General features: G+C 38.7%; 1 protein-coding gene across 2 annotated transcripts; it reads right to left on the bottom strand.

Moving 5' to 3' along the window:
* Positions 1–1,667: 1,667 nt before the first annotated feature.
* Positions 1,668–14,893, bottom strand: LOC125258932. Of its 2 annotated transcripts, XM_048176173.1 has the most exons (7): positions 14,379–14,892; positions 14,110–14,238; positions 13,927–14,034; positions 11,106–13,173; positions 10,746–10,787; positions 3,193–3,291; positions 1,668–2,153 (listed from the first exon to the last, which is right to left on the bottom strand). In XM_048176173.1, the coding sequence occupies exons 1-7, from the start codon at positions 14,490–14,492 to the stop codon at positions 1,936–1,938; spliced, it is 2,778 nt and encodes a 925-aa protein (XP_048032130.1). In that variant the 5' UTR covers positions 14,493–14,892; the 3' UTR covers positions 1,668–1,935. The 2 variants fall into 2 exon arrangements, with proteins under 2 accessions (XP_048032130.1, XP_048032131.1); XM_048176174.1 differs by lacking the exons at positions 1,668–2,153; positions 3,193–3,291 and adding an exon at positions 6,396–6,454 and having other exon boundaries at positions 14,379–14,893.
* Positions 14,894–15,427: the final 534 nt, after the last annotated feature.

Here is a 15,427-nt window from a genome sequence, read left to right as displayed (position 1 = left end):
ACACACACACACACACACACACACACACACACACACACACACTCACACACTCACACTCACACACACACACACACACACACACACACACTCACACACACACACACACACACACACACACACACACTCACACACACACACACACTCACACACACACACACTCACACTCACACACACACACACACTCACACACACACACACACACACACACACTCACACTCACACACACACACACACACACACACACACTCACACACACACACACACTCACACTCACACACACACACACACACACACACACTCACACTCACACACACACACACACACACACACACACTCACACTCACACACACACACACACACACACACACACACACACACACACACTCACACACACACACACACACTCACACACACACACACACACACACACACACTCACACTCACACACACACACACACACACACACACACACACACACTCACACACACACACACACACTCACACACACACACACACACACACACACACACACACACACACACACACACACACACACACACACACACACACACACACACACACACACACACTCTTGTTTTCCTCACATAAGGGGGCCCACCGTTTTTTGGCGAGTTGTGGGGTCCACCCTTTCCAGTGTATCTATGCACATATAAAAAATCATGCAAGATAATAAACAGTTCCTAATAACAAATATAACTTCAATGTGACAATTCAGACAAAATTTTCTCCCATGTGTGTTTTTTGGTCACTTGTGGGGTTCTGGTTTCAACATTTAGAACTTATGGGGTCCACTTTCACAGACACAAACATTTCCAGTTTTTATATCCTAGCAAGGACCAAAGGTTACTATCTGGAAACAACCATTTCCATTAGTTTGGCCTTGATTATCATAGAAAATTGTATAGATTATAGTTTATATCCTTTAAATTAATCAGCTCATAAACCCATTAGCTTAGTCACTCCTATGATTGGTTGGATCTGAGCAAAATATAATGAGGCAGAAAACATAGCAGTAAAATGACATTTAGAAAAATGACCTCCGGCTCAACATATCTCAAATCCTAGTCTCCTATAAAACCAATGAGTCCTCAAATTTTGGTCTGAATTACTTCAGCCTACAAGACACCAACTGAACTTTGTCTGCATTGTATTGATCATGAAATGGACTTCTCTAATGAAGTGTTGGTGGAAAGATCTGGTTTCTCCCTGGTTATTTTTTATCCATTTCTAATGCAGTTTTGTGTTCCTAACCAGTAACCTTTGTCTTATTTAATGGGGCCTTCAACATTAGCTCCTTCAAAATGAAGACTCAACATTTCTTATGGGTTTAGAATAACAGTTTATTTAAAAAATAAACTTTTTTTGGGGGGTGAACGAATGCTTTAAGAGAATAATAAAATAAAAACAATGGAAAAAAAGACTTCACTCTAAAAAATGCTGGGTTAAAAACAACCCAAGTTGGGTTGAAAATGGACAAACCCAGTGGTTGGGTTAAATGTTTGCCCAACGTGCTGGGTAGTTTTATTTAAACCAAATATTGTTTAAAAGTTACTGTACGGCTGGCTTAAAATGAACCCAAATTAAATTAAAAATCAGACACATAATTACTAGAGGCAACAATAATAAAAGAGGAGCATTTATTAATAAGCAATTTAATAAATGTTTATTGTTTAAGTATTATTCAAATGTTTGTTTATTAAACTTGAATAAATATTAATTTCCAACATATTATGGGTTCATTTTAAGCAAGAAATATAGTAATTTTTAAACAATTTTTGGTTTAAATAAAACTACCCAGTTTGTCCATTTTCAACCCAACTTGGGTTGTTTTTAACCCAGCATTTTTTAGAGTGTGACCTTTACCTGAAAACACTTTGAACTCATGTCCCAAGCTGAACACTAGTGGACACTATTTTACTCTACTTTTCTTCGTAAAGCAGTAATGCGGTTTTTTATGAAATACTTGACTGCCTTCCAGTCTCGGGTTCCTAAAACTTCTGGTTCTGCCTCAATGCAATGCTCACAGTCCATTTTTCCAGGGACTTGGTTCCTCGTAATGAACTTCTTGAGGTGCTTTTCCACTGCAGCACATTCATCGGCGGACCAGCATCTTCTGGCTGCAGTTTGTTTGCCTAAGTATACATTAAAAAAAAAAAAAAAAAAAGTTATGTTTATGAACTTAATTTGAAAAAAAAAAAAAAAAAAAAACCCATCTGAAACACTACTGGTTTTGATTAAAATTATATATTATACACATATATACAAAAAACAAACACACACACAAACACTTAAAATTGGTTTCGTGCACACAGGGGTAAAAAAATAGCCCATGTGTACAATGAAATATACTACTGGATCTTTAATGTTGTGGGCTTATTTTTCTGCTGGAGGTCCGGAACATCTTGTTCAGATACATGGCATCATGGATTCTATCAAATAACAACAGATGAAAATCAAAACCTGACTCATCAGGACAATGATCCAAATCAAACATCAAAACCAACACAAAAATGTGTCACTGAGCACAAAATGAAGCTTCTGCCAAGGTCGTCCCAGTCCCCTGACCTGAACCCTAAAGAAAATGAGTGGAGTGAAGGGAAGAGAAGAAGCACCAACATGGAGCTGGAATCTGAAGGATCTGGAGAGATTCTGCATGGAGGAATGATCTCTGATCTCTGGTCAGGTGTTCTCCAAACTCATCAGGCATTATAGAAGATGACTCCGAGCTGTTATCTTGGGAAAAAGGAAGTTGCAAAAAGTATTGAATAAAAGGGTATGATTAATTGTGAGCAATGTGTATTAGAGAAAAACATTTCTCTCATAATGAGATTTCCCCCCCATTTAAAATTATTATTCTCCAATGAAAGTTGGGATTTTTGTAGATTTTTTAAATAAAAGATCAAAAGTATTAACGATGCAGATTTATTTTCACAGCCTTCTTTGGTCATATTCACTAAGGGTATGAATAACCATCAAAATAAAGTGAATAGTCGATCTCATAACTCTGAGTGTTAGTAGACTGGTAGGGTTAGGTTTAGTTGAGTTACTTATGTAGTTACTTATAGTCAGTAGAATTCTAATATGTCAACTTTTCCAGGGCCCAAAAACACCCTCAGACCCCAAAGGATTAAAGATCAGCTGAACCATCAATCTGCTTTACTTTAAGCTCACCTCTCTTTTTGGCCGTCTTTGCTTTTGGTTGCAAATATACTGTTGAAGTTGGTTCCTCAATGGACTTCACGCTGTCTACAGCTTCCGGAATAAATTCATCTGAGTGCAAGAAAAAAAAAAAAAAAGTATTTAAAAAGAAAAATCAATCTATTTAAAAAGACAAATCAAAATCTAAATTAACTGCAAGCAACACTGACAAGATTATGACCTATCATACAGAAACTTTAAAAGTCAATGCTCAAATGTTCGAGTTTTTTTTTTTTTTTTTAAGTTTATTTAGCCATATGATGTTATAAAAATGGGGTGAAGCATCATGACTGAACTTTCTATTTGGTCTGTAGTAGTTTGGACAGGACTTTGATAGCACAGATAAGGCTCACACCGTGTCTACACCAGACGTGATTTATCGCGTTGCGCCGCAACAGCTAAAAGCTGTCTACACTGAACGTGACACGATGACCATTGGACTACGTCACAAATAGAATGGGGAATCGCTCCGTGCCGCATCCAGTGTAGACAATATCACGGATTATAATGGGATCTATTGTCTTTTGACATGTTGCGTCGCTCGCATCCGGTGTCACTCCAATGCTCACTACTGTACAGACTCAGGCTCCAAATCACTACTGTGCAGACAAAGGCAAATGACGTAACCGGTCAAGATGACAGCAGCCAATACTGGGTGTTGTCATCAACAATGTTTTAGTTTTACCTTTTCTATAGTGGAATGAAGTGGAGATGTGTCATCTGTTTTTTTTGTTCGTTTTGTTTTGGGTTTTTTGTGTGTGTGGGGGGGGGGGGGTCTATGATTCACAGTCTATGTTTAAAGTAAAGGCTTATATTAAAAGGAACATATGGAAAACACATGAAAAAAAAGTTCTTTATTTTTGTTATTTAATTAAAACAAGCAAACTTTCTTATATTTTAGATTCATTGCACAGTAACTGAAATATTTCAAGAGTTTTTTTGTTTTAATTCTGATGGTTACAGCTTACTAGAGCTGCAACTAACGATTATTTTTTCTGTTGACTAATCTAACGATTATTTTTATTAAATATTTTTTATTAATTTAGTGTTCTTTTTTTTGATTAGTCAAGTCAAGTCAAGTCAAATTTATTTATATAGCGCTTTTACAATTGGTAATTGTTTCAAAGCAGCTTTACATATTAGAAGCACAGAAAAAAGGGAAGTGGTTAAAAATAAGCTGTACAAACAAGCGTGGTAATATGTAACATATACAAGATGGTGCTACATTAAGCCAATGTCGGCTGACTCCCAGGGGTGGAAAAAAACCCCTAGGAGAAAAACCCAGCGTGCTAACACTGGGAAAAAAGTCCTAGGAGGGAAAAAACCCCTTGGAAGATATATATAATATATATATCAATATATATATATCAAAATCTAAATTATACATTTTATTATAGAGATTAAAAATAGATTATATATAAATATATGTAAGCGGATACGGGGATTAGCTACTGAATCCTTTGGATAACTTTACAAAAAATTATAAGTACAACTTCTAATATAATATTTCAACTTTTATTAATTTTTTTTTTTCAACTGACTGACTTCTCATGTGATTTATGAGCTTCTACAACTTTTGACCTCCTAATTGAACTCCTTTCCACAAACTGATCGTAGAAATAAAAAACAGAATAAAAATGGTAACACTTTACAATAAGGTCTCATTTATTAACATTAATGTATTAACCAACATCAACTAACAATGAGCAATATATTTGCTACAGTATTTATTAATCTTTGTTTATGCTAGTTAATAAAAATAGTCATTGTTAGTTAATGATAGTTCACAGTGCATTAACTAATGCTAACAAATGAAACCTTACTGTTTGTGCTTAATAAGATTAAGAGAAATCTGTTATTCATTTTTATGGTAACACTTTACAATAAGTGCAACCATAATCACACTCTCTCAATATTCAAAGTGCAATTAAGACCAATTTTTTTCTTTGATACAGAGCTAAGAGATTGTTACAACTACACTGCCCATCCTAAAATAGCTTTCATATTGAGAGATATATTCATCAGAAATCTCGTTTGAATGCGCCCACGCGTCTACTTTCACATTCACGATGGCATGTAACTCTGTAAATATGGAGCGGCGGCGACCGTTATCCAGCTGAATTAAATGTTTTTTTATTTAAATACAAAGCAAAACGACAGTGGAGGCATAATGTAAACGTTGCGGTGGCATATTCTTTCCTAATCATCCTAACACTCTGTCATGACAATATCACAAGACTACTTTTCACCTCGACAAGAAATCTCGTCACATTTTAATCTAGTCACATTTTAATCTCATGTCACACCCCTAGTGCTCGTGCATCGCAGTTGTGCTGCCGCGGTACGCCATCTCGTTTTTGCAAAGGGAACAAAGGACCATTTTATTTGGCCTCTGTTTAAAGTATTCCCATACTTTTGATAATCGTGGTCTAGGTTTTTGTGATAGAATAGAACTTTCTCCATTCCCAGGAGCAGAAGCCGCCATTACGCAAGATGAATGTAAACAATGTGACGCGTTGACGCATTTCACGCACGTCGATGTATTTTCGTAGTCGACGTAATTGATTACGTCGACACGTTGTTGCAGCACTACAACTTACAGCTTGGGAAAATGAAAAAAAAAAAAACCAAAAAAAAAAAAAAAAAAAGAGCATCTCAAAAAATGAAAATATTCCACTGAGCTTGATTAGTTTTGAGTATAAATATTGGGTACCTCCTAAACTAGTTTAGAACATGCAACCTCAATTATGGGGAAGACTACTGATATGACAGTCGTCCAGAAGATGAACATCAACAACCTACACAAGGAGGGTAAACCACAGAAGGTCATCGCTGAAAGAGCTAGCTGTTCACAGAGAGCTGTATCGAAATATACACATAGGAAGTTGACTGGAAGGAAAAAGCATGGTAGGAAAAGGTGCATAAGCAACAGGGATGACTGCAGCCTTGGGAAGATTATCAGGAAAAGCAGATTCAAGAACTTGGGAGAGCTTCACAAGGAGTGGACCGAAGCCGGAATCGGTGCATCAAGAGCCACAGCACACAGACATCTTCAACTGTCACATTACAACTGTCACATTCCTAGAACCAAGTCACTTCTGAATCAGAAACAAAGCAAGAAGCATCTCACCTGGGCTAAGGAGAAAAAGAACTGGATTGTTGCTCATTGGTCCAAAGTCCTCTTTTCAGATGAAAGCAAGTTTTGAATTTTATTTGGAAATTATGGTCCCAGAGTCTGGAGGAAGAGTGGAGAGGCACAGAATCAAAGTTGCTTGAAGTCCAGTGTGAAGTTTCCACAGTCAGTAATGATTTGGGGTGCAATGTCATCTGTGTTGGTCCACTGTGTTTTATCAAGTACAAAATCAATGCAGCCATCTACCAGGAGATTTTAGAGTACTTTATGCTTCCTTCTGCTGACAAGCTTTTGGAGATGCGGATTTCATTTTGCAGCAGGTCTTAGCACCTACCCACAGTGCCAGAACTACTTTTAAGTGGTTTGCTGACCATAATATTACTGTGCTTGACTGGTCAGCCAATTCGCTGGACCTGAACCCCATAGAGAATCTATGGGATATTGTCAAGAGGAAGATAAGTAGCATCCGACCCAACAATACAGACAAGCTAAAGGTCGCTATCAAAGCAACCTGGGCTTTAATAATACCTCAGCAGTGCCACAGACTAATCGCCTCCATGCCACGCTGCATTGCAGGATTTTTTTTCCAAAAGGAGCCCCTACCAAGTATTGAGTACATAATTAAACCTTTGGATATTGTTTTTTTAATTGATCTTTGAGAAAATATTCTATTTTTTAAGATACTGATTTAATTTTCCTAAGCTACAAGTTGTAACCATCGGAATTACAACAAAAACTCTTGAAATATTTCAGTTTGTCTGCAATGAATCTAGAATATAAGAATGTTTGCTTTTCTAATTTTTTGAGATGCACCTATGGGGTGTTATACAGATCAGCAATTTTTTGGTACGAGTCTTTCCGTTACAACACAGAAGGGGACAGCGACACAGGAATGCAGGTAATGATGTTTACTGAACAACCAGTTGACAGAGTGCAGGTAAGTGATAGCAGGTAAATACGATGGCAGATATGGATGTAGAACTGATACTTGTCTTTGTGTTGCAGTAATGGCAGACGGATGACAGACTTTGAGCTGGAGCAGACTCAGATGAACTCACGAAGGAAGAGGAGACAATGAGGAAACGAGGGAACACACAGGTAAGTATCTTCAGTGGAGTCCTTAAGGTAAGCAAGCAGGTAAGACCATGTGCAAACGAGACTGGACAGTGACTGAGTGAGTGCGTGAGTCTTTTGTGCTGCTGCTGATGAGGGTGGTGATGGGCTGCAGGTGTGCGTGATTAAAACGGCGGTGATGACGTGAGCTGTGTCTGTGTGAAGGTAGAGCCTGGCTAGTCTGTGACATTACTAGGGGAATAGGGAATAGATCTTCCCTTGGAGCACTGGCTCACCCAGAAGCAGATCAATAGCGCAGTCCCATGGCCGGTGTGGAGGCTTTCTTGGGCAGAAGACATCACTGAAGTGGGAGTAACACTGGGGAATGTCCACTGAACGGTTGTCTAGGGGGCTTTCTTAAAGACGTAGCACAGACTGGTAATTCTTCAAAACAAGGAGAGCTTGGAACAGGAAACTCAGGAAAGCAGTCCAGGAAGCAGTTGTCACCCCACTTCAGGATTTCCCCAGTATTCCATGAAATGACTGGGTTATGCTGCTCCAACCACGGGCGCCCTGAAGATCGGTGGATTCCTCCAGAACCAGCAGATGGGGTTGCTCAACGTGGAGGATGCCGACTTGAAGTTGGATCGGGCCTGCGCTGAAGCGCACTTGACTTCGGCTGACGAGCCTTCCAGTTACCAAGTGGATCTGGTAAGTCGACGGCGTGGCTGTTGTCTTGAGATCGAGCTGTCGGCAGAGGGCGCCGGATAAGAAATTACCAGCTGACCCAGAATCGAGGAGGGCACTGACTGGAAGAGACAAACCGGCAGCAGTAAGGTTTTACAATAGTGGTGAGTGGTTTCATCTTATTAATAGAGGGAATAATCACACTCACCATGGGATGAACTGGGCGAGTGGGGCATTCAGAGATGTAATGCCCAGATAATCCACAATATAAACATAAGTTCTGGGTCAACCGTCTCTGCCGCAGACAGACGAGTGTTTTCAATTTGTATGGGTTCATTGGCTGGTTCTGGGGAGCTGACGGATTCTGGTCGGCGGAGTGAAGATGGAAAAGCGGCTGGCCCTGGTGCTCTGAGACAAGACTGCATTCGAGTGGCAAATCTGATGGATAGTTGAATGAAGTGTTCAAGCCCGATGGAATCCTCGTATGCAGCCCTTGACAATATGTGGTGATAAGGGCCTGCTCGTTCCATCTGCTAGCTGCAGCAAGGGTTCTGAATTGGAGAGCATAGTCGTTAACAGTCATTGAACCTCGTTTCAATTGGTATAACTGCTCACCGATGGATGAATCCCACGCGGGTCTTCCAAAGACGACTTTGAAGTGAGCAATGAGACTGGGTAATGGAATTTTTCTGGGACCAGAGCGGTTCAGCCCAGCGAAGCGCCTTGCTAGTTGAGAGATTATAAAAGCTACCTTAGCATTGTCGTTGGAATACAGGTGCAGTTGCATCTCCAGGACCAGCGAACATTGCAGGAGGAATCCATTGCAATCCTCCTCCGAACCAGAGAAGGGTGCCGGTTTGGCCATGGGGACTAGCGACGGCAGGTGGTGAGGAAGAGGCGGCGGTGGATGCGGAAGTGCTTGCTGGTGAAGATGCGGGTGGAGTGGCTGTGAGTGCTCGGCGCAATGCGTCTATGACCTCTTGGAATGGATCCGCGGTACTCATACTGGTGTTCAGCGGTGTTGGGCCGGTCTTCCGTTACAACACAGAAGGGGACAGCGACACAGGAAAGCAGGTAATAATGTTTATTGAACAACCAGTTGAGTGACAGAGTGCAGGTAAGTGATAGCAGGTAAATACGATGGCAGATATGGATGTAGAACTGATACTTGTCTTTGTGTTGCAGTAATGGCAGATGGATGACAGACTTTGAGCTGGAGCAGAAATAGATGAACTCACGAAGGAAGAGGAGACAATGAGGAAACGAGGGTAAGTATCTTCAGTGGAGTCCTTGAGGTAAGCAAGCAGGTAAGACCATGTGCAAACGAGACTGGACAGTGACTGAGTGAGTGCGTGAGTCTTTTGTGCTGCTGCTGATGAGGGTGGTGATGGGCTGCAGGTGTGCGTGATTAAAACGCCGGTGATGACGTGAGCTGTGTCTGTGTGAAGGTAGAGCCTGGCGTGCCTGTGACACTTTCAGTTTGGTACACAGCATTATAGTCGTTTTAATTTTAACCACTGCATTTTAACCACTGTTAAACTTCATCGGAAAAGAAGAAGAAACCATTTACCAAGAGGAAATCATTAACTTTGTTTAACTTAACCTTTGTAGCTTTAAGGATTGAGCTGTATTTAATTTAGAATTTAGTGTTTGATAACTTTATTCAATTTCTGTATATTTCTGCTTAAAGGTTCTCTAAGCGATCCTGGGTGGAGTAACTTCCTGTTGACGTTCTTAGTGTTGTCAAACAAAACAGAGGCTAGCTAGACCCTCCCTCCTCCTCCTCCTCCCCTCCCATCCGTGCTTCCTGAAACAGTCATGAAGGCGCATTTAAAATCATTCTGATCGGTTATTGGCTGGAGCGCGTTTATTATGTTTCGTGGTCCAGGCTGCACCAGTTTGTTTTTGTTGCCATTTTTGGAGCTTGTGGCGACTACAGAGACCACATTTTTTTAACGTGTGTTCAGGGGACAGGCAGCTAGCGGATAATGAGGAGATGTTTGCTGTATGTGACAAAAAATGTTTTGGCCTAAAAACATGTGACATCGCTTAGAGCACCTTTAAGGGCTCAGGTAGCTAAATATGTAATTTATTATAATGGGTTATTTTTTAAAGTCTAATAAATGTTAAAAATGATAGTTCTCAATTATACTGTATAGTTAAATGGCTATAGTCAATTGTAAAATATTAAAAGGGGGGGGGTAAAGACATCAGTAGTATTGGTATCAATAAAAGACAGCATTAAACAAATATTAAAAATATACTAAGTTATTTGTGCATTTTTGAATATTGATATAAAAATAATGTTTAAAAACAATGTTAGGTGGGATTAATCTCAATTTCAGAAAAAAGTGTGATTACTTTTTTTTTATTTGATTAACAGCACTAGTATTTTTTATATAGAAAATGGCGTATTTACATAAACTAATAAAAAGCAGCAGAGTTTTGTAAACAGCTCGAAGTAGTCATGTCATCTCCATAAGAACGGCCAATTTGGCCAATTAAGATTGGCCAATTTGGACCAAATTTCATTGGCTCTGTACTTGTACTCTGCACAGTGACAAAGTTGAATCTAATTTTAATCAGTTAATTTAAATAAGGTCATTCATAAACATTAAATAAATAATAAAAAAAAAAAATCATACAGACACACCTTCTTCTTGAGAGCACTCATCCATGTCCACGTCAACAGCCTCTGAAATAATAACAGAATAGAATATGAATAGAATAGTAATAGAATATGAATGAGTTGGAAAGCTGAAACTGGGATCAACCCAACAAGAGTAGGCAAAAATACTTGATAAAGAACTGAACGGACTGTCTAAAACGGTCCAGTTATGGTCTATTATAACTATAAAACCTGCTCTCCCCATGAGTATGTTATTCTGTCCTATTTAATTCCATTCTACTAACCACAACTCAATTCAATTTTACTACTCTATTTAAATGCTACATCTCTAAAAGAGAATGATTTACAGATGGACAAAAAAAAAAAAAAAAAAAGGCTTAATACCAGTCACATCAAGCTGAATTTCATCCAGATTCTTCCCCTTGTACTCTCCTAGCCGTCCCTTTTCCAGAGCTAAAAGTACTTTGCTAATTTTAGCCAGCTGGAGGGTGCCTTCTGGAAGACGGTAGTGCTTTCTGTGGACTGCAATGTTGTGGCCAAGGAAATCTGCTAACTGGTCGAGTTCTGTTGTTTTCAGATTTAGAACGGTTGACAGAGTAGCAATGTGTTTCCTTAGTTTTGTTGAAGTTAGCGCTTCGGGATGTTTGATGTCATCACATTCGTTCACAAACTGCCTAATGCAATCAGAACCCCTCAAGTAATGGACAGAGTGTGGCAATGCAAACAAGAAGCCATTTTCTTTCAGAACTCCACATTCTTCTCGCTTCTCGGTCAAAGCATCAAGTGATTCCCTCATTACTGGAGTAAGGAGAACAGGGACTTTCCTTCCTCTCTTTCCTACTATGGCAACCCGGACAAAATGTTTGCAAAGCTTCTGCTCGAGTGCTGTAAGGGCTAGGTTAACATCTTCATGAGTTTCTGATGTATCCTTTGACAAGTACACAGACAAGGGCATTCGGGATACCTCTCCTGATCTACGGCGGTTGAAGAGGATAACATTTGCCAGGGTCACTTTAGCTAGGTCTTTCCAGTTTAATGGAGAAGGCTCTTTTTGAAGAGCATCAAGTAGTTCTTGCTGTTTGTCAGACAAATAGCAATGAAGTTTTTGGACGTCCTGTGTGAACGGCAGAACCTGAGGAGAATTCCACTTGGTCTGATTAAGCTGAGTAAGTGCTTGACTCGCAATGTCAAATTTCCAACTTTCTTGATATAACAGTGCAAATTCCTCAGCATCTTTGGCAGTCTGTTGATCTTTCCTCATCAGTCCTTCAGACTTGATAAACATAGCTAAAGCATGCAAGCCATGCCCAACTTTGCGAGCAAGAGATGGACGTTTATATTTGCCAGTTGTGTCACTAAAACCAGCAAGGCATCTTGTAGCTCTGACAACCTGACTGTACTTTTCAGGTTTTATGAGTTCTTTTATTGACTTCACATGCGTCACCTTTTTTGCTTCAAGTACCAGCCTGGCAAGCTCTCTGAGTTTCTGTCTGATATATTGATGTTGGCTAGTTACGTGCTCATTCTTACTGAATAATCTGAGACCATACTCAAGAATGCAGCGGTCTTCCTTAACTGCAACTGCAACTTCGTCCTGGTTCATTTCGCTCAGGAACTTCCAGTATGCGTCACTAAAACCAGCTGGAGCAGGTTCTGCAAAAGCACACAACGCTTGAACTCTGGATTTTCCTCGTTTAGAGTTTTTGCCCTGAGGCTTAAAATTGCAAACCTTAAAATGTCTCCACATCACTTTTTTTCGGAACAGTCCGTAGCAGTAAACACAGTGCGTAAATTCTTGTCCTTCAGTTTTTTTCTTTGGTTGCTTCCATGGGATGAGTTGGCCTTTGCGGCTCTCCAAAACTTCAACGTTGTGCTCAAAGTTTCCTTTGTTTCGGATATAATCTAACTGTAGTCTCCTTTCTTTCGAGTTCTTTGGCAAACTTAATGCTTTAGCAACTTCAACTACGTCGCTGTGTTTACGTGACAAGTGTCTGGACATTTTCTGAACAACTTGGCTACAAAACAAGCAGTGATGCTTCTTGTTGTATCTTCTAGACCCATCTTCTTTTTTTAAAACTTCATTAACATAGACAGAGGGCTCTTCAAGAGGAACTGAAACACTCATCGCCTTCTTACTATATGTTTGCCCTGTTTTCTCTCTGCTTCTTTCATCTCTGCTATTGGAAAATCTTTGCACAGAGTCTTGACTTGTTTCAAATCTTCTGCTCTGACTGGACTCAAATTGGCTCTGACCTGAAGACTTGCACCTGCTCTTACTTGATGACTTGCTTCTGCTTTGACTAATAGATGACTTTGGTTTATTTTCCAGAGATAACTTCAAGCTGCAGTCACTGTCATTGCTTTCCCCTGTACTTTCCTCCCTGGGATCTGGAATATACTCATCTTCGCTATCGCCACATGAGTCATCTGATTCTACAAGATGCCTTTGAATCTTTCAAAAAAGAAAAAGAAAAGGTTAACAGGATTAGTCCCCCAAAATGAAGGTCATCAATCATTTATGTGCATTAGTGATCCTTCATAACATGATAGAAATAAATACAGATCACTCATTTTGACCAGAAGTTTGCACTACTTAATAGGTTTATAATGTTATATATTGTTTATTACAAACACAGAGCATTTAGTTTCAATTGGACAAGCATAGATTACCATTAGCCAGCCTGAACGACATACAAGTCTTAAAACTGTTGGTTGCAATCAATTTCCATTCAATGTGTATATATGTATATATAAACTTTAGCATGAAAAACTGACTAAACAATGAACTGCCTACTGCATGTTGGGATGACATACATTCTGTAAGGAACCTAGGTAAAAATGTAGAGAGCTTTTAAACAAGTAAATTAAATTAGAAATTAAAAATGAACTATTAATTAAAAGTTAGACCAAGAGACTAAAATCATTGACAGTGTGCCAAATATAGAGAAAAGCATAAGGTGGCACACCCCTTTCAATATTATTTGGAGCAACAATGGACTGGCATCATGTTAATGGATGAGAAATCTTAAGTTACTGTTAGTATAGTTTGACTATGAAAGGTATTTGAAGTTTACGTTTATGGAGACCTTATTCGCTTGTTAAGTCGTGACGTAAGGAATGCCGTTTCCGGGTCGGTTACATACAAAATCTGGAGTTTGGGTAGCATCAACCATTAAGTAACAAAGCATAAAAAAATTAGGCTTACAGGATGGTGACAGCTTCTCTTTGGCCTTTGTGGAGCCATTTCCGACATAGTGTCAATCTCATCTGTGCTTTCATCACTTGGAACAGAACAATCTGGTACTTTATCCATCTGCAAATAGGGAGTTTGGTCATGGTATGGTTGTTCACATTCTATCAAAATCATTTAATAAAATCATTTGCATACCGAAATGCTTTTTGTCCTTCGCTTTGGAACAACTTTGTCTGATTGAGAACTGGACTCCTCATCAGTTTCATCAACTATACTCTCACTCGAGTCAAACAGAGGGTCAGAATAATCAGGTACCCCATCCATCTGGCAAAAAGGGAGTCATTTTAATGTACGATTATACATTTTTGCTTACACTCTATTAAAACCAGTCACAGGGAAAAAAATGTTTGAACTATTTAGAAAAACTTTACACAAGAATTTAAAGTACTGCATCTGAGGCATACCTGAATGTTTTCATTCCTTGTCTTTTGTCGAACAAAAGAGGTAGGGTTGTCTTTCTCATCATCAGTCTCATCACTTTCGGAATAATTTACCAGGCCAAACCCTTCAGTAAACATCTAAATAGAATTAAAATAAATACACATTAAAAATAACTTTTAAATGAGCAACAGAAAAACAGAAATAACCCACATACATGTGTTCGAGTTCGACACAGTTCAACCAAGAGTGTGCAGCTCTTAAAGGGGCCACACCATATTTATACTCGTTACACATGCCTTTAATAAAAATATCTTCAGCCCCCTCCCGCTGAAGCTTTGAATATTCAGTGCCGTTTACTACTGAGCTGCGAATCAAAAAAAAAAAAAAAAAAAAAAAAAAGGTATTCTGACCAGCCCTAATGGTATTATCACGACACAAACTTATTCGCAAAAATGTGTTGTCATAATACAGTATAACAGGTTTAATAACCATTTTCTTACAACAAAAATAACAGAACATTTAAATACAATTAAGCAATAGACAAAAGATGTATAAAGTTAAAAAAAAAAAAAAAAAAAAAAAAAAATGTACACAGATTAAAATGCAAAAGAACTATAAAGACCAATAGGTATCATTTTACAATAAGATCTCAGTTAGTTAATGCATTCAAATTCAAAATGAGCAATAGCTACATTTGCTACACAAGTTATTCATCTTTGTTACATCTCCTAGTCGTTAGCTCATTAAACAGTTGCAACTTTTGATTTTAACAGTGTTAAAATTGGAATTACCTAAGACTAATTAATGTTTAGAATCAATTTTTCATTGGCAGTTTGTTAACTAATGAAGCCGTAATGTAAAGTTTGACCGAAAAAACCCCCCAAAAAAACCAAACACTTTCAGACAATATCTAGGGCATGTTGTAGTCCAGATTAAAATGTAAAAAAGTTTGAAAATAAATAGCCTATTAAGTCTAAATATTTAAGTATTTGGCACAGTGATGAACACTATAGCAAATACACAATCTGTATCTATTTAATATCTATTTAAATCATTTAAACACTTTTCAGAA

The sequence above is a fragment of the Megalobrama amblycephala genome, linkage group LG23 (genome assembly GCF_018812025.1).
Source record: "Megalobrama amblycephala isolate DHTTF-2021 linkage group LG23, ASM1881202v1, whole genome shotgun sequence".
Classification (NCBI taxonomy): domain Eukaryota; kingdom Metazoa; phylum Chordata; class Actinopteri; order Cypriniformes; family Xenocyprididae; genus Megalobrama; species Megalobrama amblycephala.
The sequence above is the reverse complement of the archived record's forward strand: the minus strand, read 5'-3'. Positions and strand labels throughout refer to the sequence as shown.

Coding starts and splice junctions, on each gene's coding strand:
- LOC125258932 (XM_048176173.1), bottom strand. CDS start 14,492: ATGTTTACTGAAGGGTTTGGCCTGGTAAATTATTCCGAAAGTGATGAG. Junction 13,174..13,926: donor AGAGAAGCTGTCACCATCCT/GTAAGCCTAATT, acceptor CTTTTTTGAAAG/ATTCAAAGGCATCTTGTAGA. Junction 10,788..11,105: donor AATTCAGCTTGATGTGACTG/GTATTAAGCCTT, acceptor TTATTATTTCAG/AGGCTGTTGACGTGGACATG.